General features: G+C 42.9%; 1 protein-coding gene across 1 annotated transcript in view; it reads right to left on the bottom strand.

Moving 5' to 3' along the window:
• Nucleotides 1-26,901, bottom strand: part of Afg1l (AFG1 like ATPase) — a 160,620-nt gene that overhangs the window by 82,380 nt on the left and 51,339 nt on the right. Inside the window, exons 6-7 of the mRNA XM_051164152.1 lie at nt 15,406-15,505; nt 420-478 (exon numbers count right to left, since the gene is read on the bottom strand). Of these exons, the coding sequence (XP_051020109.1) occupies nt 420-478; nt 15,406-15,505 (159 nt within the window). The remainder of the gene's footprint in view (nt 1-419; nt 479-15,405; nt 15,506-26,901) is intronic.

Here is a 26,901-nt window from a genome sequence, read left to right as displayed (position 1 = left end):
TTTAAATATATTAGAATATTTTTATAATAATGGTGTTCTAGAATAGCAACTTTAATAACTAGGAAAACATGTTAATAATGGCCATTAGCCTGAAGGAAACAAGGAACACCACACATTTTCTTCAGAAAGAAATGTATACGTTTAAACATTCTACGATAATATTTATGAGCAAACCTTAAATTAAGATTTATAAAATGTAAACTATGAAATGTCTCTGGTAGGGAATAATTTGGATTATACTTCATCATTTTTCCCATGTACGCACTGTTCTAAAAACAGGTGCATTTCTGCTCCTGTCTCTGACTATCACTGTATAAAATAAGAAGGTGAGTTCTGCTTGACGCAAGACCAACAAGTTCTTACAGAGCCACTCAGGGATCGCCCCCTAGTCAGTGGGCAAACAGATGATTGCCCCTTACCTTCAGGACAGCTATAAACGGTACAAAGTTAGCCCTCTGGAGTCCATTTTTATAGAGATCTGAAACAAACAAATGCATAAGCTTTTTAGCTTATCACAATGACATCTTATCTTTTAGCCTGGCAAATGGAGCTTCCTACTGACTAAGGGAGCACAAGAAAAAAAAAAATGACTGAAGTTATTTTTATTCAGACAGTAAGACTCACTACATTTTTAATAAAAGAAAAAAAAATAGCAGTCACGAAAAGGAGATCCGAAGCACCCCCAGCTAACCAGCTTTATGTGGGAGGATGATGCAGTGGACAATGTAAGAAAATGATTTCTAGGATCCTGAGCCTATCATCCAACTTAAGAAGATGACATATGAGCTGGACGCGGTGGCGCATGCTTTAATCCCAGCACTTGTGAGGCAGAGGCAGGTGGATCGCTGTGAGTTCGAGGCCAGCCTGGTCTATATGGCCGACAGGGGGGGGGGGGGGGGGGGGTGGGATGGGTGTCGGCACACGCCTGTAGTCCCAGGCCCAGACAGGCAGATCTCTGAGTTAAGGTCAACCTGGTTCTACACAGAGAAACCCTGGCTTGAAAAAACAAACAAAACAAAAAAGACGGCACATCTAAAAGTACTTAGCCTTGAATAGAGAGGATTCCAGCAGAAAAGGAATCATCTTTTATTGTCCTATAAATTCTCAGTAACTAAATAAAAGATGTGTAAAACTAACTGTTTTAGAAACACATTGATACAGAAAACTGCTCCTGAATTTGTACCAAGGTCACATATTTGATCAAAAGGTAAAGAAAAGCCAGTGAATGAACTGTCTAAAAATCCAAATGATTTTCTTAATAGCCTAAGGTATAAGGTGATTATGTCATTGGCAGTATTTTCTTACTTAGATGAGTTCCAACATATGCATCACTGTGAACGCATACTTACACAAAATACAGAGACATAAATACATTTGTTTTCAAAAACAAATAAAAAGTGGCAATAGACTGAGAATTTTACACTTTTCTTTTAAAAAAAGAAAGACTTTTGCCAAACATAGCAGCACACACATGTAACTGCCGTACTCAGGATGGCACACATATGCACATGTAACTGCAGTACTCAGGATGGCACACACACACATGTAACTGCCGTACTCAGGATGGCACACACACACATGTAACTGCAGTACTCAGGATGGCACACATATGCACACATGTAACTGCAGTACTCAGGATGGCACACATATGCACACATGTAACTGCCGTACTCAGGATGGCACACATATGCACATGTAACTGCAGTACTCAGGATGGCACACACACACATGTAACTGCCGTACTCAGGATGGCACACACACACATGTAACTGCCGTACTCAGGATGGCACACATATGCACATGTAACTGCAGTACTCAGGACAGCACAGGCTCAGAAGACTCCAGTTGAGGCTAGGCTGAGCTCTATAGAACTGCTTTGTCTTGGAAAATCAAAACAGGGACTCACAGCAGCTTGTAAGTCTAGGGCACCCCATAACATATTCTGGCCTCTTTGGCCACACACATACATGTGCACACACCCACACCCATCTACGAAAATAAATAATGAAATAGGTCTTCAAAAAAGAAAGAGGAGCTGTAGAGATGGCTCAGTGGTTAAGAGTGCTTGTGGCTTCTACAGAGGACCAGAGTCCTGTCCCTGGCAACGGTGTCAGGTCCAGGGGACTGGATGCCTTCTTCTAGTGCCTACAGGCACCTTCATGCATGCTCTCACACACATGCAGAGACACGTATAAGCACATACATTAAAATATTGCTAAATCCTTAAATATGTTTTTAAAGGAAGACTTCTTGGGAAAATGTTTTCAAGAGTTAGAAATCTCATTGTGCCAATTTTCTTTTATGGCCAGTCTCTAAAGCTATTGGAAAAATTTTTAACTATAAAAATGAAAACAGTAAATAGTAAAAAGCTACAAATTAGATTGCACTGTCTCGGTTTTCTAAAGTGTCGCATTACAGGATCTTATCTATATTTCCTTGATTAGAGAAAATTTGATAACTATGTAGATTGCAACTGCCATATTTTTATGAAAATGAAATGGTCATTAGAAACCATTTATTCTTAGAGACACTAACCGTGGCATCATTACAGTGAGGGAAGGTTTGCATTAGAAGAGGCTTCTGTTCACTGACATCAGCATCACAAAAGGCAAGATAATGCTAACCAGGCTAGGAGGATGTCAAAGTTTAACAAGACATCATTTCTTTACTAGAATCCATACACCACCGAGTAAGGAAATGGGTTTAAAATGAAATATTGCCACAGTTTTCACCAATTGCAAAAGCTGCTGGTGAACAGACATAAAAATGTAGTGGAGCCGGGCATGGTGGCGCACGCCTTTAATCCCAGCACTCGGGAGGCAGAGGCCAGCCTGGTCTACAAAGTGAGTCCAGAGCAGCCAGGGCTACACAGAGAAACCCTCTCTCAGAAAACCAAAAACCAAAACAAAACAAAACATAGTGGGGCCTTGGGGCCATCTCAGTGGTAGTGCTTTCCCAGCATGCATGAGGCTCTAGGTTTAATCCCTAGACCCCCCCCCACTCACAAAATAAATAAATAATGATGATGATGATGATGGTAAGAAGATGTAAAAACAATAAGTTTTGAAGCTCAGTCCATATTCTAGCAGCTTTATTCATAAAAGCAAGAAGCCAAACAAGCAAACAAAGGGTCCCTAAGCTTTATCTGTAACATTCCCCAATCTGGAAGAGACCCGGATGCGCAGCAATCATGGGAAGACAAAAAGTCATGCACGCTGCACAGTGAAGGGCTGTTCTGCAGTGACAAGGACACACTAAGCGTACAACAGCAACCGCCATAGAAGCCGGAGCATAGGCAATGCATCCTGGGCAGGTCCCTTCACATCAAACTATAGAAAGAACAAGCCCATCTGTAGAAACGAAGCAAGTAAGTGGCTGCCTGGGGAAGGAAGGCAGGATGGTGACAAAAGGACTCAGGAAACTCTGGGAAGAAACAAATACTTACTACATAGTTGAGGTCACAGTTTCAACAATGAATTTAACTTTAAAATATTTTTTTGGAATGTATGAGTATAGTATTTACATCACTCCCCCCCCCCCGCCATGTATCAGTTTTTTAAATGTACCATTTCTATTATATATTAGAAATCTGTTATAAAAACATATGCAACATTGTGAACATGCATGGGCACCACATTCTAGAGTATTATTGATTAATTAACTAATTAATTAATTCTAAGGTGTTATTTTAAGGTACATTTGTTTTTGTTTTTGTTTTGAGGCACGGTCTAACTAAGCGGCCCTGCTGGCTATCCTGGACTTCATCAGCCTCACAGAGATCCCCCTGCCTCCGCCTGGGCAGTGCTGGGACTAAAGCAAGCGCCAGCGCCCCCATGGGATCTTTTTAACGCGCCACAGGCGGCTCCCTGTGCAGCTGACTAGCATGCACCTTAGGAATGCTGAGGCCCACGAACACGGGGAAGGCTCACGTGTTCGTGATGAAAAACGTTTCTGCTCATCAGCAATGTTAACGGAGAATGACAGTCGCTGTTAAGTCTTACAGATTTAATGTCACAAAGGCCTAAATTTTTAAAACTCAGCCTTTACAAAGACATAGAATTCAAAACAGTCTGCTCCGAGGAGTATTTTCTAAACAGAATCCTAAGCAGAAATCAGTCAGCTTGAAAATCTTTAGGCTTTTATGGAACTCATAATGAAAAAGGAGATAATAGTCATTAAATTGAAGAATTTCTCTGCAATTCAAATATTATGCTAATTACAATACAATAGATCCATCTCCTGGAATGTTATTTAGCTACAAAGTTTTTCACATTTAGCTTTAACTTTCTTAGATGTGAAGGTTCCTGATTATGTTTAGATCAACAGCTGCCATCACTTACTAAACAGCAGTTAAAATTCGCCAGTTCTTGCCTGTGATTGTTTTTTTAATGACAGGACAGAGCTAAATGAACATTTGGCTTATAAGACAGGGATTTGGGGACACTCATTTGTAGAGAGCGGTCAGAGTGAAGGACTGGACGAATGCCCAGAGGCGAAGTGCATGCAGGGGACGTTTACAGCGGTGACGGGCACATCTGTGGAGTTGCATGTGGACCGCAGGTCCGTTCCTTGAGAGCTTCAAACCCAAGAGGATGAGTGACGCCTGATCACATATGTACGAACTGGGAGAGAGCAAGAAAGGCCTTAGAAATACAACTCAAAAGAAATTCCCTATAGAGTAGAAATAAAATATTACCTGACATAATATCTTTATGTGGCTTCAATGGGGTCAATATGATTTGACCTTCTAAGATATTATTATTTTACCGTAGATTTTTTTTTAAAGAGCACCTTTAGATCATTTAAGTAACAACAACAATTTAGCTTTTCTCTTTCATTACTTAGAAAATATTTTATTAGTTTCTGTAATCAACCTGCGTGGGTGAGACTTTACATATTTAAAGCATTGTGTTTCTTCTGCACAAGTGGGGGAAAATGAACATTTACAGACCAATCAACAATGCGGTACATTTCTGTACCATGTCAGGTCAATACAGCAAGCTGGAATACTTTTTCCCAATGTCCACAGCACAGTGTTTGGTTTCATTAAAAACTGAAGTGCAAACAGTATTTTGTTAAATTTGCAAATAATACAGTAGATTAAGTTTTCCCTTTGATTGAAAACTGTAGCCACACAACTGGGCAGGTGGCATGTGCTTGTCATCCAGCTCTTGGGAGGTGGCGGTGACGGCAGGAGGGAGGGGAGTCCACTGCTAGTCTGGGATGTGGAGTGAGACCCTAATGGGAGACAGAGAAGGGACAAGGGCAGAGAGAGACAGAGGAGGAGATAATCAAGTCAGCGCACAGCCACTCTTACTGTGCATACCGCACGCGAGCACTGACAGCAAAAGCCGCAGAAACGAAAACTTAATAGTTGGTACGTGACGCCACATACTTGCTAAGTATTCCACATAAGCACAATAACCCTAAAAAGGAAATTATTTATGTCCATTTTGCGGTTTATAAAGAAACTAACATTCAACATTTGGCAGACAGCTTGCCAGTAATTGGCAAAATTAGAGCCAAGCATTGTAATAATGCTAAAAAAGTAATGAGCTTCTTTAACCATGCTGTGACCTGTGGGCTTATGACAGATTTACCATGTAGCCCAGGCTATCCTCAAGCTTTGAGTCCTCCTGTGTCCACCTCCTAAATGCTTGGGTTACAGGCATGTCCTGTTTCAAAGCTCTCCAAGGAAAGTTGTCCTCACTTCTTCAGTCTTTCAGGTGGGTTCTGGCCAGCTCCTGAGGGGCCTTTCCCGTTATCCTGATGCAAAGTACTTGGTTTGTTCTTAATGGCTTTAATCTCTTGGTCCTTAACTTTATAGACACCTTTTTTTCCCCCATGGGGAAACTGAAAAAATTTCAAACCTGGCGGTTCTGCTGTTTGGCCACAAGTCTCTCTATAAACTATGCTAAAAGCAGCTGGAAATAACAATAGCACAGTCTGAATGCTGTCCTGCTTCAAAACTAGCTCTGCTAGAGGCTGTGGAGGTGGCGGTGTGTAACAGCACACACCACTCTCACAAGGGACCTGAGTTGGAGTCCCAGAACTCATGTCGGCAGTTCACAGATGCCTGGTACCCCAGCTCCAGGGAGATGCAATGCCTCTCGCCTCGAGGTGCCCACACTCACATGGACGTACTTACGCACAGAGTACAAATATTTTAAACTTTAAAATAAGATTAATAATAATAATAATAATAATAATAATAATAATAATAATAATAATAATAATAATAAATCACTTTGGGGTTTTTTTTTTTCACTATGTAGACCAAGCTGGCCTCAAACTCAAAGATTCACCTGCCTCTACCTCCCAAGTGCTGGGATTAAAAGTGTGTACTACTATGCCCAATGATAAATTACTTTTTTGGGGGGGGGGGTATTTTTTCTTTGTTTTGTTTTGTTTTTTTTCCAAGACAGGGTTTCTCTGCATAGCCTTGGCTGTCCTGGTTTCACTTTGTAGACCAGGCTGGCCTCGAACTCACAGAGATCTGCCTGCCTCTGCCTCCTCCTCCCTGAGAGCTGGGATTAGAGATGTGCACCAGCGCACCCAGTTCATCACTTTTTTTTTTTTTAAAGAAAGTAGCTCCACCTCCACAAAATGTCCACAAGTGCTTTGTCACAGTGTGACATGCCCCCTACTCCCATTCAAAACTTGGTCCTGCCTGAAACCCCCCAAGAGGCTTCAGCATCCACAAAATTATCAGCATTCTCAACTTCTGAGCCCTCGCTCTGTCTTAGCCACTGCTGTCCTGCTGTGAAGAGACACCATGACCAAGGCAACTCTTACAAAATAAAGCGTCTGACTGGGGGCTGGCTTACAGTTTCAGAGAGTCAGTCCATGATCATCATGGCGGGAAGCAGACAGGCATGGTGCTGGAGCAGTAGCTGAGTGTTTATAACCTGATCCTCAGGCAGCAGGGAGAGAGAGGGAGGGGGGCAAGCAGGCAGGCAGGCAGACAGACAGACAGACAGACAGACAGAGGGAGAGACTGACTGGCCTGGACTCTTGAAACCTCAAGGCCACCCCCAGTGTCACACCTCCTCCAAGGCCACACCTCCCAATCCTTCTAATCTTCTCAAACAGTTCCACTCCCTGGTGACTAAGCACTCAAATATATGAGCATTTGGGGCCATTTTCATTCAAACCAGCACAAACCCCAGTCACTGTTGTTCTTGTAGTATTCTAGGACTTCTGTGATCTACATCATTGACCTTTTCCAATTCCTTACAAAAGCCAGTTCCAAAGGCTCCTGGGAAACATCACCAGGCAAGCTCCCAGCAACGACCCCATTCTTAATACCAATTTCCTGCATTAAATGTCTCATCACTTTAACAAAATGCACAAGAAAAACAACTTGAGGGAGGGAAAATGTATTGGGGCTCATATTTTAGAAAATTCAGCCCATCAGGGCAAGGAGGGTGTGGCAGACCCAATGAGCTCCCCTCGAGGCAGCCAAGCTCCAGGAGTGCCCCTCTCCCCTTTGATGTCAGCTGAGCCCCCAGCTATGCAATGCTGCTGCCCAAACTCAGGAAGATCTTTCCCCTCGTTGATTATCTCTGGAAATACTTTATAGGCAAACTCAGAAGAGCGCTGTTCTAATCTGTAGGTGCTTCTAAGCCAGTCAAGTTGATGATGGAGACCAGACGCTATGCTGCCGTGCGTGGTTTGAAGGTCTCAGGAACGGGTAGGATTTGCACACTGAACCTGGAGCTATGTCGGTCTGGTTCTCTGTCACCTCAAACTCTGTGATCTGATTCTTCAGACCATAAAATCTGTGGGTTCTCGAACAATCCCAGATGCCAATGCCAAAGCCCACACCGGGCCTCTAAGTTCTGTCTCCCTCTGGAATCTGTTTTTCACTCCCCAGGACCATCAACACATCAGTGCTGAGCATTGTGCTAGGAGCCTTTTACTGTTATCTGCAAGAAGGCCACTGAGCTAGGAGCTTGCTTAGCTCAGAAGGGGTTCAGCAGAGAAATGCCACCCATGGCATTTCCTGTCACTGACTCCCCTAGCCTTGTTGCACAGTTTTTACTCGTGCATTTGGGCTATTCTATAGATTTTTGTCCTGAGAAGCATTCTTTAATTCTTTTTCTTTTCTTTTCTAGTAATTTAGACAGTAAAAGGCATATTTTAAATTCTAAGAGAAAGTTGGACAGAGTCGCTCAGATCTGTAACCCAGCAACTGGAATGTGCAGGCAGGAAGATCTCAAATATGAAGCCACACCAAACGGCGACATTGCCACTGAGTGTCTACAACTCCCCCTCAGCAGGGGTCAGGCTTGGACCACTGTGCCTGGCTGCTGGGCTTACAGACATGGATCACCATGCCCGGCTGCTGGGCTTACAGGCTTGGACCACCATGCCCAGCTGCTGGGATTATAGACATGGACCACCGTGCCCAGCTGCTGGGCTTACAGGTTTGGACCACCATGCCCGGCTGCTGGGATTACAGACATGGACCACTGTGCCCAGCTGCTGGGCTTACAGGTTTGGACCACCGTGTCTGGATGCTGGGTTTACAGACATGGATCACCATGCCTGGCTGCTGGGCTTACAGGCTTGGACCACCATGCCCGACTGCTTAGATTACAGGCTTGGACCACCATGCCCGGCTGCTTAGATTACAGACTTGGACCACCGTGCCCAGCTGCTGGGATTACAGGCTTGGACCACCATTCCCAGCAGCTGGAATTACAGGCTTGGACAACCATTCCTGGCTGCTGGGATTACAGGCTTGGACTACCGTCCCCGGCTGCTCATTTTCAAAAAACACAAAACCAAGTTCCTGAAGTATGCTTTTCTTTGCTCTGGCCACTCAACTATTTTTAAAAACTGTTGCTCTTTTGTCTTTAGTCACCATACTGGATGTTGCAGTATCTTTATTGTCCTAATGCTATGGTGTTTTCTGTTCATGTAGACTTGAATAAGACGTGCCATTTGTAGGCTCAGTGCAGCTCTGCAATTCAGATAGTATTTGTTCATCATTCTGGAATTCAGATAAGATACAAGGTTTGGCATGGTTCTCCTAACCCCACACTAACTTATTTTTTTCTCTTCTCGTCTATAATTTAGTTTCATGTTACATAGTTAAAGCTGGTGCTCTAACTGAAGAGAAAAGGTTTCCTGGAGTGTTGAGCCATGAGTAGGCCATGAATCCCATCTCCTGCTCAAAGCTATAACAGAAAAAGAGTGGGAAGACTGTCAGAGCCAGAGTCAGGGACTACTGGAAGAAAACCTCGTCTTGTGGGCCTGACAAGATTGCTGCATTCAGACATCATGGCAGCTGTGGATGCCTGCACAAAGCCTGTTCAAGGTCAAGTGCAAGGTCAAGCCAGTCAACACTCCAACATGGAATCCAAAGCCCCTACACCTAACTCAGGAGCTACAGACAGGTGATGGCTTCTAGGGTTGAGAGAGTTGGTTTTCTTGAAGGGTGTGGCCCCTGATAGGTCAACCACATTCCAATGAAAGGCCCTACACCTGGGAATATATGGGCAGCACAAATTAGAGTCAACTGATTATTAAAGAAGAGGATACAAAGTTGGGGCTGGTGAGAAGGAAGAAGGCGGCTCTAGGAAGAAGAGTTGAGGTAAATATGATCAAAATAAACTGTATGAAATTCTCAAAAAATTAACTCTTAAAAATAAAAAAAGGTGGGCTGGAGAGATGGCTCAGTGGTTAAGAGCACCACCTGTTCTTCCCTAGGTCCTGAGTTCAATTCCCAGCAACTACATGGTGGCTTACAACCATCTGTAATGTAATCTGATGCCCTCTTCTGGCCTGTAGGTGTACATGCAAAATAGAACACTGTATACATAATAATAAATAAATAAATCTAAAAAATAAAAAAAGCTATAGTTGTAGGTCTTGATACGCTCACAGAGTAGAAACGGTCCATAGTTTCAATGATCTAAGAAAATGGGATTCTTCAAACTACTCTAGCCAAGATATCTTAATGCTACCTAATTCATTTTCATTATACCAAAAAGCACACAGAAAACAGACATTTGAGCCAACAAGATGAATCCGTGGGTAAGGCAGGTTTGGGTTTCCTCCAAACCTGATGATCTGAGTTCAGTTCCTGGGAGCCGCATGGTAGGAAAAGAGACTCAGTTCCTACCAGTGGTTCATACACCTCCACATGTGCACCATGGCATGGCACTCTTGTGTGCGTGTGTGCTCACACAGACACACACAGACAAGTTAAAAATGTTTGTGTTGAAAGAAGTCTGGAGGCTGGAAAGAGGACTCGGCAGTTAAGAGTACTGGCTGCTCTTACAGAGGATGTGAGTTCGGTTCCCAGCACCCACATGGTGGCTCACAACCATCTAGAACTATTGCTCCAGGGCCTCTACCATCCTCCCCTGGCCTCCAACAGCACTAGGCATGTGTGTGGTGCACGCACACCATATACATAAAATAATACCGTACCATACACGTACGACAGTAGTAGGAATAGTAATAGTAGTAGTAGTAAAAAATAGTTTTAAGTTTCTAAAAAGTCAAAAACAGAAATTTTCACATCTTCTTTAGAGCTCTGGGCTCAATCTTGGGGACAGCTTTCTTTTCAGTGTCCCAACTTATACTGACAATGAAAAACAGCCATTAAACTGACACAATCCATTTCCCTTTAACACTGTCCTCCTGTTTTTCACATAGAGTTCTCAAGTTTAATCATTTCGTTAATTCTGAACTTTTAACTGATTTGATCTACTGACCTACTCCCTCGTTCAGTCATCATCCAATTAATTCTACTATTTTTTTTTTTTCCCCTTACTGGAATATCACGAAACAAGAAAAATTTGGAGTATTATGAAAACAGAACAACTTCATTTCAGGAACATAAAACATGAGAATTGGGTATGTGAAATTTTAAATTGTGGGTTTCCTTTCCAGCCGTTCTCTGCAGATCCGCTGCCATCACGCTATACCAGGTTTCTTATTCTGCGCACTCCTGACATGTGTGGCCACGTGGTCCCTTGTATGAAGAATAGCTCTTTGCACTAACAATGTCTCTGGCAGCAGTCCCAGCCTCAACCCTGCTGCCTGCCAGTGCACCCTGCACTTGGGTAGAACAGCCAGACATTGCTAAATATCCTTCCAGCCAAACAGTCCCCGCGTGAGAGCCGCTGTCTGGTACGAATGCACAGTCACTTCTTGCTTAGCGTTCTATGGCTGCTTCCTAATATTCTTCCGGGGTCCCCCACATTTGTACACTCCACCCAGAAACCCCTTCTTCAAACTGCAATCTTCCTGACTGCGATCTGGTCGGTCCTGCTTGAGGCAAGCTTCAGTGGCTTATGTTATCTCTTAAAATAAAATTCAAAATCCTTATTGTTGCTTTATAAAAATACAGCTCCAACCTCCAGCTTCACCCAAAACCTGTCACTTTCTGGTCATGCAGGCTGTCTCCTGAGCTCCTCCAATATGCTCTTTCTGGTTACTTAGCTTTACCCAACTCTCTGCCAAGAACCTTCTTCCCCCAGGTAGCACAGCCATCTGAGAATCTGCTAACTAGGGGGTGGGAAAGGAAAAGGTCTCCTATGTAACCCTGGCTGGCCTAGAACCTGTTACGTAGGCTAGGATAGCCTCAGACTCATGGGCCATCCTCCTGCCTCTGCCATCCTAGCGCTGGAATGCAGACATGGGCTACTCTACACAGTGGTTACTTCTGTCTTTTCAAGGACAGCGTTCACTAACTGGGGCCCTGGATAAAAGCTATAACCTTCAGGAAAGCTGCGTGTTCTCCTGGTTGGAAAAGAGAACAGCCTTTAACTGGGGCCGTTAGACCACGACCGTTCTCCGCCATCAAGGAGAAGCAAGCCAGATCAGTTTTTCTTCATTTTCAGAGAATAAAGTTAACTTTTCTGGCTGGAGTACAGTTTCGTGTGCTTGAGCACATATAATCACTGCTATAATCAAGATACAGAGCAGTCCATGCACCAAGAAACGCTCTCTTGTTGTCCCCTTGCTATGGAAATCTCCCACCCCAGCCCACGAGACCATGGGCCCACTCCTTAATCTGTCATCTTCTCTCTTCCTAATATCAACATTCTGTCTTTTTCTTCACCAAGAAAGTTATGCACGCACACACACATACACACACACACACACACACACACACACACACGCACGCACACACACACACACACACACACACACACACGAATGAGCTCACACATATGAATAAGCATACCCACAGTCACATATGTGTTATATTCTATGTGTTAAGATGTTTGATTTGGTGGGTTTAGGAGTGTTTTGTTCTTGTTTTGTTGAGATAGATAAATCAGGCTGACCTAGAACTTACTCCATAGCCCAGGCTGCCCTTTAACTTGCACTTGGCCTCCTAGGTGATAGAATTACATGTGCATACCACCATGCCTTTGCATTAGAATAGTAAGCTATTTCATTCCAGCATTCAGAAAGCAGAGGCAGGGAGACCACAAGTTAAAAGCCAATCTGGCACCAAAGTGGTGGTGGTCGTGGTGGTGGTGGTGGCGATGGTGGCAGTGGTAATGGTGGTGGCGGTGGTGGCAGTGGCATGGTGGTGGCAGTGGCGGTGGCATGGTGGTGGCAGTGGCAGTGGCGGTGGCGGCAGTGGCAGTGGCAGTGGCAGCGCACACCTTTAATCCCAGTGTACTTAAAGCTAAGTCAGAACAGGGTCATTATGAATAATGGAAGATATAGCACTCAGGGAATTAAAAGATGTTATTAAAAATAAAAAGATTACCCAGGTGGTGGTGGCACACGCCTTTAATCCTAGCACGTAGGAGGCAGAGGTCGGTGGATCTATGAGTTTGCGACCAACCTGATCTACAGAGTGAGTTTCAGGACAGCCAGGGCTACACAAAGAAACCCTGTCCCAAAAAGCAAAGCAAAAAAGCCAACCTGAGCTATGTAGTGAGTTCCAGGCTAGCCATATATATTATCCGTCCTACTGCGGTGACTTTTGCCTGCTCTGCCAATAGGGGATGTTCCAGCGCTTGTGGAGAAAAGGCTGTCAGTTGACTAGTGTCCAGCTCCGACAACTCTGCACCCTGAATTCACTTTGGGTCTTCTCCAAGGGGTAGCCCCAGCTCACTTTCAGCATGCTATCTGACAGACCCTGTTCACACCTACAAAATCTGAGCTCCAAAATGTCCCTTGGCCTCTCCTTGTAACTGCCTGCTTTGCTTTGCCACTCCAAACAGTCTACACCGCCAAGCACTGCTTTTCTTTCAGTAATCCTTGCTAGACCTTTCTAGATTATTCTAGCACCTTGTTACTTATGAGCATAGCATTGTCCTTATGCAAAGACAATCTGGTGGCATTGCTAGGTCAGCTACAGTAGAGGCCAACATCATTTTCACTGAGTGGAATGATCTAGTATTTGTATGTATGTGTGGCATTACTGGCATATGCACAGGTGGGGGGTGCATATACACCAAAGCACATACATGTGTGAGGCCACAGGTCCACATCATGTGCTTTCCTTTATTTCCTTTGTCTTAGTGTCCTATTGCTGTGAAGAGGCACCATGACCAAGGCAGCTCTTATAAAAGAAAGCATCCAACTGGGGGCTTGATAACAATTTCAGAGGTTTAGTCCATGATCATCATGGCATGACGTGTGGCGACCTGCAGGAAGGCATGATGCTGGAGCAGTGGCCGAGAGTTTTATTTACATCCTGACACATAGGCAGCAGGTGGAGAAAGAGAGACTCTGGGCGTGGTGTGGGCTTTTAAAACCTCAGAGCCCATCTCCAGTGGCACACCTCCTCCATCAAGGCCACACCTCTCAACCCTCCCCAACAGTTCCACCAACTGGGAATCAAATATCCAAATATATATAAGCCTATGGGGCCATTTTCATTCAAACAACCACAGCCCTCAACACCTCCCCCTTCCTTTACTTTTCTTTTTCTTTCTTTTTTTTTTTTTTTTTTTTTTTTTTTGACAAGGTCTCGATAGGTTGCCTTGGCTACCCTGGAACTTAGTATGTAGACTAGGCTGGCCTTGAACTTGCAGAGACCCACTTGCCTTTGCCTTTTGAGTGCTAGGATTAAAGGTCTGCACTACCATGCCCAGCCAGTAATTTCCATTTTTTATAAAGCTCTTGAAGGACGGGGACATAGTTTAGTGCTAGTCTGCTGGCTTTGTCTCTGTTTTTCCATTCTCTAAAACCCAGTGCATCAGTAAGACCTGCTGGCTCTGCCTATAACAGAAAGGGCATCTGACCATTTCTGATCGCAGCCCCCACCTCCTCTAAGGATGCTGCAGTGGCCTTCTCAGTCCTTACTCCCAGTCTCAAAAAGTCAGCCCTACAAGCTCCTGCCCACTGCAGGCCGAGATCCCTGCGGAAATGCGTGAATTCCACATCCATTCTGTGGCCTCTTTCTGAGATCTATCTGTGTACCAGTCACTCTGAAAGTGCATGGAACACACCCACACCCATGGACTGAGATAAAAGACTCCCATCAGTGCCCACAGAAAGCCGAGTCATCCTGGGTAGACAATGAGTCAAAAACCACAAATAAATAAGTCAAATATTGAGGGGCATAAGTTTGATGTGAAAAAAAAAGAGAAAGAAATGTAAAAGGAAATGCCGTGAGGGTAAGAGGGTAAGAGTGCAGCCAGGGAGCCGAGCCGAGGCTCCATGCTGAGCAAGGACCTCACAGCCCCTGGAAACATTATTTTGAATTCCTCACCTTTAACTGATCACATGGTGCACAAAAAAAAAAACAAAAAAAAACCAAGATTTTAAATGTGTTACTTTTGTCTAACTGCTACTTGTATTTTAATTCTTAAATACTTTCCTAATAAGCCACAAGTGCCTTTTTAGAAATGATAAATTAAATGAAGTAGAAAAAAAAAATCTACTCATGAAAGTGAGATTCATCTTTTTCTAAAATTTAATTAAGAGTTTTTCATTTCACTGAACTTTCTTTTATGGCATAAAAAGCAGCTACAAAGACCGCATTTTTTATGTACACATCATGTGTCTAGTGTTGGGTGACCTACATCCATCATAGAGACCAACTGCACTCTGCTTGCTAAAAAACAGATTTTTTTTTTTTTGGTTTTTTTGTTTTTTTGAGAGGGTTTCTCTGGGTTATCTTGGCTGGCTGTCCTAGACTCACTTCGTAGACCAGGCTGGCCTCGAACTCACAGTGATCTGCCTGCCTCTGCCTCCTGAGTACTGGGATTACAGGCGTGTGCTACCACTCCCAGCTAGAAATATTCCTTAAATGCAAATTCAAACTGATTTTTCAAATCAAGCCTGTTATGAAACCAAGGTTAGGTAAAGCCATCAGATTTATAAACATGAGAAAATGACTACAGAAATGTGGGTTTTTGCAAACTTCTTAAGTCTCCTTCTAATTGGGCCGGGAGAGCACGGCCCGGGTGTTACCTTCCGGTGGTCTGTTGGATGTTGCCACAACGACGACCCCGTTTTTGAACAGATTTTCAAAAAGCTGTTTCAGAATCATTGCGTCGGCAATGTCAGTGACCTGTGGACAACAACACATTTGTTTTATTTTAATTTCACTTCTGCTCTAACAAATTTGCTAATGGCTCTTTTTTTTTTTTTTTTTATTAAGATGGAAGTGAATTCCAAGAGGAAAATTCTAATTATCATCACGAAGAAATGAGTAGATAATTAAAAGCAGGAGAGGCCGTCCAACGGTCTTTTAAACTCACACTTCCTTTGCTGCAAGTCAATCATTTCTACCCAAATTATCAAATGGCTCTATGCTAACTTCTTTATCCACTACACGTGGAAAGCACAGGAAACTGTCCTAAACATTTAGGAAGTCCAATTAATTAGAACATGACCAACTCTCCTTATACTGCCTCCCCCCTACACATACATACACACACACACACACACACACACACACACACACACACACACACACGGTGGGCGAATAAGAATAACACCATTAAAATACACAGGCTATTTGCAGTTCCTAATACCTTTCTGGCAAAGGTCCCTGGAAAGGTGACTTTTAATGGTCATGGGACTTTAGAAATAAGGACAAGTAGCCAATGAGACATAATCAGCGGCTGTTGAAAATAGAATGATGTGACATAGATACTATTGTGCAATTGTTGCACAAAACAATTCAACAGATGGTCCATCACAGAAATAAGCAATTTCATTGTTCTTTTTAAGTGCCTTCTATTACTGTCCATGAATAATCCAAAGGCACCACAGTCACTTCCAGCACACCAGCCTCTGCTAACCTTCCCAACACAAATATTCCTGCTTTAGAAAAAAAAGAGAAAAAAAAAAAAAAGGCAAAAATAAACCCATCTCTTACAAGGACGGTTAATACAGTGCTTTAAAACAACCTCTGACAAAACCAAAAATGCATCGGCAGATAATAAAAGGCACAGAGCAGGCAAAAGTACATTAGGTGACAGAAGCCCAGCTACTCATCTCTTCCAAAATTATTTCTTGTTCAAAATTCATAATCAAAAAAAGTCTGCTTAATGGCAACTTTTTAAAGAGGTTTTTACAGTTCGCAAGGAAATCAGCAATCAAGCGGGGAAACTCCACAGGCCGCGGTCTGGTAACGCCCACTGACCACCGCAGCTGCAGGGCACCAACATGCCCTGTAGGAAAGTGCTGGGACTTTCTAGACTAGCAAATTCCAAACAGTCAGTAGTAACATTCGCCTTACCTGTACTTGCTAGCATCACATTTTTAATTTCCCTCTCTCACAGGACACAGAAACTCATGGAAATCTTCCCATTTGATGAAGAAACAGCAAGTTACCAACTGACCCATCATAACGCAGCCGGTCAAAGCTGAGTTGCACAGGTCTAAAACTGCCTCGCTCTCCACGGCTGGGATCGTCCAGAGACAGTGAAGGATTTCCTACCCACCTGAACAAAACACAGCCACGATGGGCGGCGCTGGGGAGAGAGGGATCTCTTTGTCTCAGCAATGACTTAAAAACAGTAACTAAAAGAAACTACTGGAAAGGCCTTCTATAAAATGACTCCTGGACCTTGAAGCATGCACCAAAGAGGAAAGGGCAGAACTGCTGGTGTGGCTCTCCGCTGGAAGCTCGGGATCACGGACAAATTTTGCTTCCCCAAAAAACGTTCATAGAGAAGGTCCTTTTCAAACGCTTAAACACCCGTGGCATTTCTGATGAGGGAACAGAACGGGCTTGCAAAATTCAGCAACAACTGCGTTTTTAAATTCGATGTAAAAGCCAGGCCTAGCCTGTCCGCACATTTACTTTAAAATGAAAATCAATGCAATGCTATTCAATACTAAAAAATAAAGACAGTCCTTTGACGATATCGAAAATGTTTTTTAGAGAAAAAAAAGAGAGAAAGAAAGAAAGAAAAGAAAAATAGCTTGTGTGCCCCGAGGTTGAGAGCGGAATTTTCAGCTGGTAACACAGCGCAAAAGCTTAAACCAGAAATGCATGGAACAGACAGTCAAGGCTTGTGGTCGACTTCCACTAGACTGTTTTTACATTATGGAATGTTTTTGTGCTGGCTGAGAAAATTAGCTTGGAGAAGCTATGACTAATTAATAAAGCAGGAGTCACTCTCGCTCGGTGCAGCTGGATGCCAGCGTGCACCCTTTGATCCTGGCCCCATGCTTGTCCGGCTTTCCTGGGGAACAGTAATTTTACAGTATAAGTGAACAGAAGACAATTGGCCCCACATTCTTGGAGAGCTGGGGTGTTCGGCACCCAGCATTTCATTACCACCCTGAACAAAAGACAAGGCTACAGATTACCAATAAGGGTAGTCTGCGAGTAGAGAGCGGAGACATTTCATTAGCATTAAAGAGAAGAGATCTTTATGACCTAGAGTTGCCTTCCAGCATGACTCACTTAAGTAAAAAAAAAAAGGGGGGGGCGGGGGAGTAATTCATTTACATGTATAAGTGCTTGAGTCTCAGTCACCCACTGATTGGTACAGTACCATGGAATGAGTGGCAATATAAGCATGCATTATCAGTAATTAGTATTAGCACAAAAACAAGCGCCTACTTTTTATTAGCAGTTTTTAATAGCACTGCTTTATAAAAAATTTTATCTGTATCTGTTGAAGGATATTCATAGATTATGGAGGGGCATTTTACATCTTCTCATCAAAACGCTTTTGTAATACTATATTAGTTAGACATGTCTTCTCTCAGAATTCTGATGTTTTCAGAATCGTAAGTGGTTTGGCAGGTAACATAAATATTCAAAGAAGATATAATAAAGATTTGAAAGAAAACCTTAAGAATGGGGTATTCTTTTATTTCAGCCACTAAAACACAGGTAAAGGGGAAAAAAGAAAAAGAAAAAAGGTCTGTCCAGATGCATCCCTCAACCAAGCTAAGAAGTGTATCTGAGATGCCACATTTGATAAAGATGAAGAGAGAATGCGCTCTGCAAAATGTGAGCTAAACATTGCCAAAACAGAACCTTAAAATCTCCTTAAATTCAAGAGCACAGATAGAAAGTGTACGACCTTGCTTTTATGCAGCAATAATTCCACGAGCCGTCCTATGAAATAAGCACTGTATTCATCACCACCCCAAAGGCCAATAATAAATAGTGAAAAGAGCAAGACTAATGACATGACTCAATTTTACAAGTGACATGGCAGTTGCCCACCTACCATCTCTAAGAATAAAGCACCTAAAAAAATCTTTTCTAGTAAATCCAGCAAGTATTATCCTAGGCTAAAGGATGACTTTCAGGGTCTGTTATTAAAACACCCATGGAGCTAGGCCTCATGGCTCATGCCTTTAATCTCAGCACTTGGGAGGCAGGTAGATCTCTGTGAGTTCAAGGACAGCCTGGTCTACAAAGTGAGCTCCAGGACAGCCAAGGCTACACAGAGAAACCATGTCCTGAAAACCAAAACAACAACAACCAAAATCAACCAAACCCCCATATACTAAACAGTTAAGCACATAGCACAAGACTTTGTATACTAAGGAAAATACATAACATGGCTGTTCCAAGGCAGACTGCGGGGTTTAAGCTGCATTATCTCTGTGACCACAGTTAAGTTATACAAGCTCTCTGATCTCCATTCCCTCATCAATATAATAAAAGCAGCAACAATACATAGTTGTAAAACTTTAGTACAATGTATGTTAAGCTCTCAAGCAATGTTAACTAGAGCTGTTATCTACAGATCGTGTATACGCGCCTTGCTTTCCTGTTAGTAATGCATTGTGGTAGATCTTGACTGTAAATGGAAGGTTAGATTTCACAGTGTGTGTTTAAGAACATAGGCATTAGGGTTAGCAGTTAAGACCAGTTATTTTTCCAGAGGACCCGAGCTCAGTTCCCAGAACCCATGGGAGGTAGCACATGGCTGCCTATAATTCCAGCTCCAGGAGATCCATGACTTCTGGAGTTCACGGACAACTACACTCAGTTCACGAGTGCAGACAATTACAAATTAAAACAAACCTTTTGTTAGAACATAGGGGCCAGATAGGATGAAACATAGTTTAATTCTAACACTCAGGAGATCTCTGTGAGTTTGAGGCCAGTCTGGTTTACAAAGCAAGTTCCAGAACAGCCAGGGCTGCACAGAAAGGCCTTGTCACAGAGAAAACAAAAAGAAAAACAAGCGACAAAAACACAGAGGTGCCGAGCAAAAGCCCAGGAAAGAGCAGCCGCCATTACAGAGCATGTATGAGCAGCTGAGATGCAGTGTGTGGATGACTTGTCTGCTGTGCGAGAGGCCCTAAGACAATCTCCAGCACTGAAGGAAGGAAGAGAGAGAGGGAGGGAGGATGGGAGAGAGGGAGGGAGGGAGGAAGGAAAGAAAGAAGGAAGGGAGGAAGGACGGAAAGAAGGAAGGGAGGGAGGGAGGGAGAGAAGAAGGGAAGGAGGGAGGGAGGGAGGGAGAGAGGAAGGGAAGAAGGGTATACATAACAGGTGGAATCTAACATCCCAACAAAGAGATAGGTAACACCTCAAACAGTTCTTAAAAGGCTAATTTAACCAGTAAAAGTAAACAAATGAGAAAAATCTACATTAACCCATAAAATAATATAAATTAAGTAATACGCTATCATTTCCATCTATTAATTTAAAAACGATCAGATAATTCAGGATGTTGACAGGAGAAAACGTGGGCTGAAGTTTTAGTCTTCGGGTTCTGGGAAGCTGGTTTCGCTTGAGAGGTGCTATTATTACACACAAGGAGCGAAGTGCTTAATCAGGGAGCTCTGTAAGCAAAGCTCAGTGGAGCATTCTGGTGGGAGTTTGGAAGGCCAGAATGCCAAAGTATGGATGGTAAAGACTGTTCACGAGCTTTCAGACAAAAGGGACTCTGTTGGGAACGGGCTAGAGGCCATTTGTGTTCTACTCTGGCAACAAATGTGTTATGATCTGCTCATGTCCTGAAATGTTTAAGTGAGCCTGAATTCAAAAGCAATGGACTTTTAATTTGTTGGAGAAAATTCAACATAGGATAGCATTCAACTGAAGCATGGTTATTGATTGATGTCAGGTTTATTATAGTGGGAAATCAGAGCCAAAAAACAGAGCAGGCAGATGTTAAAAAAAAAAAAAAAGTTTGGTTAGGCAAAGAAAAGAGTGTGAGTGAATTTAAAGCTGTGACAAGGTTTGTTTGTTTGGTTGGTTTTGTTTTTTTGTTTTTTTTTTAATTCAAGACAAGGTTTCTCTGTGTAGCCTTGGCTGTCCGGACTCACTTTGTAGACCAGACTGGCCTCGAACTCACAGCGATCCACCTGCCTCTGCAGGCCTGGAGAGAGGGCTCAGCAGCTAAGAGCACTGTCTGCTGTTGCAGAGGACCCAAGATTGGTTCCTACTCCCCACATAGCAAGTCACAACCATCCATACGCAACAGTTCCAGGAGAGCTGGTGCCCTCTGCAAGCACCAGGCCCACACGCAATGGACTTAAATGCATGCAGGCAAATACTCATACAGTTAAAATAAAAAGAAATCTTTACAAAATAATAATAATAATAATAATAATAATAATAATAATAATAATAATAATAATAATAATAATCGAAGGCTGGGGAAGACAGCTCAGTAGTAGAGTACAGTGTGTGCTTCCAGTGGACCTGGGTTTGATTCCCAGCACCCACACGGCAGCTCACAATCTTTAACTCCAGTTCCCAGGGATCTGACACCTTCACCTGCCTACAAGGGCGCCAAGCATGCATATAGTGCACAGGCGTACTCACAGGCTTACATCTATACAAATAAAACACAATAAATAAAATATTAAATAAGTAAAGGGCCAGCTATGGTGATTCAGCCCTCAACCCCAGAACTCAGGAGGCAAGCACGTGATCTCTGTGAGACTGAGGCCAGCCTGGTCTATATAGAGAGTCCCAAGCCAGCTAGTGCTACATAGTGAGACCCTGTCTCCAAATAAATACATAAAGAAGGTTGGGAACAAAATGTGTAAAAACTGCAACTATTTAAGAGAGAGCATCATTAAAGAGAAAGCTCAAACCCTGGCTGGAACAATGGGAAAGATGCCTTGAGGCAAGACCTCAACCATCAAAAGTTCCAAGTTTTATATATATATATATATAAAGGAATAAAAATGTATTTGTTTTGGAGGAAGGTCCAACTGTGTTTTCAAATGCTAACTTCAGTGCCTTGAGATCTGGTTCCCCCCCCCCCCCCTGCCTTGGGCACTGTTATAACTGTTGAACTATCTCCTGTAACCACATGACGATAAGGAATGTTCCCCAGTTGTCCCTGATTGGCTAAATAAGACATCCTATGATTGGGTAGAAGAGAGAGAGGCAGAGTTTTCAGGTTTGAGAGAAGAAGGGAAAGGAGGAGAGGGAGAGAAAGCAGCATAGTAGCAGAAGGGGAGGAATAGAGAGAGAGAGAGAGAGAGAGAGAGAGAGAGAGAGAGAGAGAGAGAGAAAGGTTGCCTTAAGACAAGATGGCAGCGAGCACACGTGCTTAAGGACAAGCTGATGGAGCAGAAGCCGCCCCTGGAGTCATCAGATTGTCAAGTGATTGGCTTTTATGTGGGTTTTAAAGGTACTAGGATTAGAGTAGTTCAGAATCTGCCCAGCATAGTGCATATAGCTTAATAATAAGTCATAGTCTCCCTGTGTCAGTCACTGGTAAACTAGCTGGTTAAAAAAAACTGTTGCTGAAATAATTCACTGTATTATTTAGTATAGAAAGAATGATTCATCTTTCCACAACATTCATTTGGAAATACAGTACCTAAGTAAGTAGTGCCTGAACATAGAGACAAAGAGGTCGCTGGTCCAACAGGGTCCCCTATATAAGTGTCTCCCCAGTTAGATCAAACCTATAAGAAGCATAGATCCAAAGTTGCTGACAAGTTTGTAGCATCCGGGATGACTATCAAACCAAGTTTGGATGAGGCAGGTGATGGCACAGATCTCCATTATTAGTGTTGGCAGGTAAGATTCTTTTAAGAGCTTCTCTCACTCAGTGGTCGTGTTTGAATGAGAATGGCCCCCATAGGCTCATATGTTTGGATGTTTGGTCCCCAGCTGATGGAACTGTTTGGGAAGGATTAAGAGGTGTGACCTTGTAGGTGGAGATATAACACAAGGGGTGGGCTTTGAGATCTAAAAAGCCCATGGCATTCCCAGTTGACTCTCCCTCTCTACCTCATGGTTGTTATCTTAACATGTAAGCTCTCGTCGACTGCTCCAACATCATGCCTGTCTGCCTCCATGCTCCCCACCATGACGATCATGGATTAACCCTGTCAAGCCCCCAATAAACTCTTTCTCCTATAAGTTGCCTTTGTCTTGGTGTCTCTTCACAGCAATAGAGAAGTAACTAAGACACTCAATATGTAACAAGAAATATCCTCTTTGTTGCCTGTGTTTCTCTTAAGACCCAGCTTATTTAAACAGTGATGTAGACATTTATTCTTGATTCCTTCCTCCCATTAGGAACTTAATGGAAAGTACAACCAAGTTGCTGTTAGGATTTCATGGAACATTATGATAGTGGGGGAACCCAAAAGTATATACCTTCATTGGATCCTTCCTTAATCAAAAACAACAAAAATCTATAACTGTGTTGATATGAAAATAAATGCATGGAGAGCTGGCTCAGTGGTTAAGAGTACTGGCTGCTCTTCCAGAGGACCCAGTTTTGATTCCCAGCACCGAAGGAACAGCTCACACTGTCTGTAGCTTCAGTTCCTGATGATATGATGCCCTCTTCTGGCCTCTATGTGCAATGTACACACACACAGTGCACAGATACACAGGCAGGCAAACTACTCATACAACTAAAAGAAAAAGAAGGAAAGAAAGAAGAGAATTAAGGGGCTGAGAAGACGGCCTCGTGGTTAGGAGTGGTCAATATTTTTGCAGATGACCCAGGCTTGTCATTGCTCATGCTAGCCTGCTTATAGCTGCCTATGACTCTAGCTAGATTCAGAGGATCTGGTGCCCTCTGGCCTCCGTGGCCATCTGTACACACATATACACATAAACAAAAATGAAATGAAAACAAATATAACATGGATGTAAATATATACACAACTTGTTTATTGCTACATATTTACATCATTCTTTGAATTTTAAAAGAAGCCAAGTTAAGCCGTTGGTGGCACACACCTTAACTCCCAGCATTCAGGAAGGCAGAAGTAGGCGGATCTCTGTGAGTTCCAGGCCACCCTGATCTACAAAACATATTGAGGAAAGCCAAGTCTAAACAGAGGAACTATGCCTAAAAAAACAAAACAAAAAAGTCTCCCAAATTAAAAACAACAACAAAAGAAGAAGAATTAAAGGAGGAGGAGGAGGAGGAGGAGGAGGAGGAGGAGGAGAAGAGAAGAAGAAGAAGAAGAAGAAGAAGAAGAAGAAGAAGAAGAAGAAGAAGAAGAAGAAGAAGAAGAAAGAAGAAGAAGAAGAAGAAGAAGAAAGAAAGAAAGAAAGAAAGAAGCCAAGTTAAAACACCTTCAAGAGTTCCCAGAGGTATCGTGGGTCCCAGACACTGTGCCCACTATGTCTAACAGGTATAATACCAGCCCCGCTTGTTATAGAGCCTTTTCAGGACCAAATGCTTCGCATATTCAAAGCATAGTAGTTCCTTAACTTTTCTTAGTATTGTTTTTCAAAAGCTCTCATGCCATGCAAACATGACAATTGCCTCTCTGAATGTTTTAACTTATTTTTAAAGCTAAATGTAACAGTTCTTTTTAAAATTACATTTATTTAATTACTTATTAATCAATTTATTTACTTACATATTACTTTATTTCTTACTTATGTGTGGATGCATGTTCAGGTCCAATTATAGATGTGGATATCAGAGGACAACCACATGGATGCTGGGAGCCAGATTCAAGTCACAACGCTGGTGGCAGGTGCCTTCACCCACTGAGCCACCTCACCAGCCCAACTACTCTTTTTGTAAAATGTCATGAACTCTTGTTAATGTGTGCATGTGGGTGTATGTGAAATGGTGGCATGGGTGTGGAGATCATTTTAAAAAACTCCATGGAATTGGTTCTCTCCTTTCACCTTTTTGTGGTTCCAGGTATTGAGCTTGGGTCACCAGGCCTGAGCATCAGGGATCTTTAACTGCAGAGCCATCCCAACAGAGCAAAGGGGAGACAATTCTTGGACATTGTGATACCTCTAGATCCTCGTCTCATAGTAGGAAAAAATGACAATTATATTACTGAGATAAACAGAGACATAAAAAATTTTTAAAGCATGGATCATTTTTCAAAGATTAAATATCAACATATCCTTGATTTTAAAAAAAATAATGTTAAAGTGAAAATAAAAGGGGCTGGAAAGATGGCAGCTCAGCAGTTAGGAGTACTTGGTGCTCTTGCAGAGGACCTGAGTTTAGTTCCCAGTACCCAGAAGGAGGCTCAAAACCATCCATAACTCAGATTTTAGAGGAGTCAATGCCTTCTTCTGGTCTCCACAGGTACTGCATATATCTGATGTATTTACATTCATGCAGGCAATACATTCATACACATAAACCAAAATAAATAAACTTGAAGAAATTAAATTTAAAAATTAACTACACAGACTAACATATTTAAAACTATGTTAATTATGAGGATACTAATGGCAAGTGAGGAGATATGGCCCTTCCTGGTTATGGTAGCATGAATGAAATATTCCCCTTAAGTCTCAGGCATGTGAACACTGACAAGGTCCCCAGTTGGTGGCTGTTGGGGGATGATTAGAAGGAATGACCTTGCTGGAGGCAGGCTTTGAGGTTTCAATAGACCTGGGCCACTTTGAGTTAGCTCTCTGTTTCCTGTTTGTGAGGCCACAGCTGTTGCTGTAGCTGTCAGCCACCTGCCACCTGCAAGATGTCATCATGAACGATTATCCCTGTAACTCCAATCTACATAAACCCCTTGGCGATGACATTTTATCACAGCTATGGGAGCCTTAACGACACACGAATCATCACAGACTGACATTCTTAGAAGCTACGTTAACTGTTGACTGGGTGCCATCTCCAGTGAGGCCCTCTCTTTCTCCATTAGTGTGCTTAAGGCAGCTCTTTAGAGAGGCAAGGAGTACTTGCTCTTCTGGAGAAGCCTTGCCTCAGAACACCTTTGAGGTTCTAGAATATAAGAGTGAGTGCCAAGCTGTCTTAATATGGCTGAAGAAAACAAGAGGAAAGATCCCTGTGGCAGGATATTTGATGCCATTGTGAACCCCAAGACGGTGAATTGTAAAACCTTGTTTCTTGTTTGGTGTGGTTGAGTTCTAACACACACCATTAATCCAAGAACTTTCTGCTCATTGTAAACGGTGATGGTGGTGTGGCTCAGCCCTAACACACACCTTTAACTAACAATTTTCTGTTTACTGTAAACAGGTGATGGTGGTGTGGCTCAGCCCTAACACACACCCTTAAGCCAAGAGCTTTCTGTACACAGGATTTAATAAAGTTAACCCTGGGTTAAGAAGTAGAACAAGAAACCACCTATCAGGGATTAAAGAGTAGGAGGGACTTTTAGTTGAAGGGTATTTAGGACAGCATGGATAATAAGAGGAGGCTTTTTGAGCTTTGAGAAAGCAAGCTTTTTGGCTTTTAGTTTTTTTTGGCTTTTCCTCCTGAGCTATCAGCTGAGCTAGTAAGTTTTTTGGGATACTTCCTCTGAGATGATAGCTGAGTAGGTCAGCTGGGTGCTTTCTCTGCCTCTCTGAGCTAGCAGGTTTTCACCCCAATATCTGGCTCTCAGTCTTTACTAGTAATAGTGAACGACTAGGACTTTTTTAAAATTTATAACAACAGATTGCTTCTCCAACACTGGCTTTGGGCTCATGGTTGCAGAGGGATAGGGTCCATAACCACCTGGCATGACAGCAGGCAGGCTTGGTGCTGGAGGAGTAGCTGAGAACTTACATCTTGATCTGCAAGCAGGAGGCACAGAGAGCTAACTGGGTGTGGCCTGGGCTTTTGAAACCTCAAAGTTCACACCTAGTGACATACTTCCTCCAACAAGACCACACCTCCTCATCCTTCCCAAACCGTTCCACCACTATATTCGAACGTAGAAGTCAATGAGAACAGTTCTCATTCAAACCACCATGCTTTATCACAAACTGTACCCCTGAGCTTAATATGAGATCTATCAATTGTTTGCCTTTAAAACTCAAACACTATTTTACAAATGTAAATGTCTGGTATAGAAGAAGGGAAACACAGCTTGGCGTGGTGGCACACACGTTTAATCCCAGCACTTGGGAGGCAGAGGAAGGTGGATTGCTGTGAGTTCAAGGCCAGCCTGGTCTACAAAGTAAGTCCAGGACAGCCAAGGCTACACAGAGAAACCCTGTCTCAAAAAAGAGGAAGAGGAGGAGGAGGAAAAGGAAGAAGAGGAGGAGGAGAAGGAGGAGAGAAACACATGCCATTTGCTGTAACTTACAAGTTGGCAAACTTC

Source organism: Acomys russatus, chromosome 21, assembly GCF_903995435.1.
Source record: "Acomys russatus chromosome 21, mAcoRus1.1, whole genome shotgun sequence".
NCBI lineage: Eukaryota > Metazoa > Chordata > Mammalia > Rodentia > Muridae > Acomys > Acomys russatus.
Note: the sequence above shows the minus strand (reverse complement) of the source record. Positions and strands in the feature narration are given on the sequence as shown.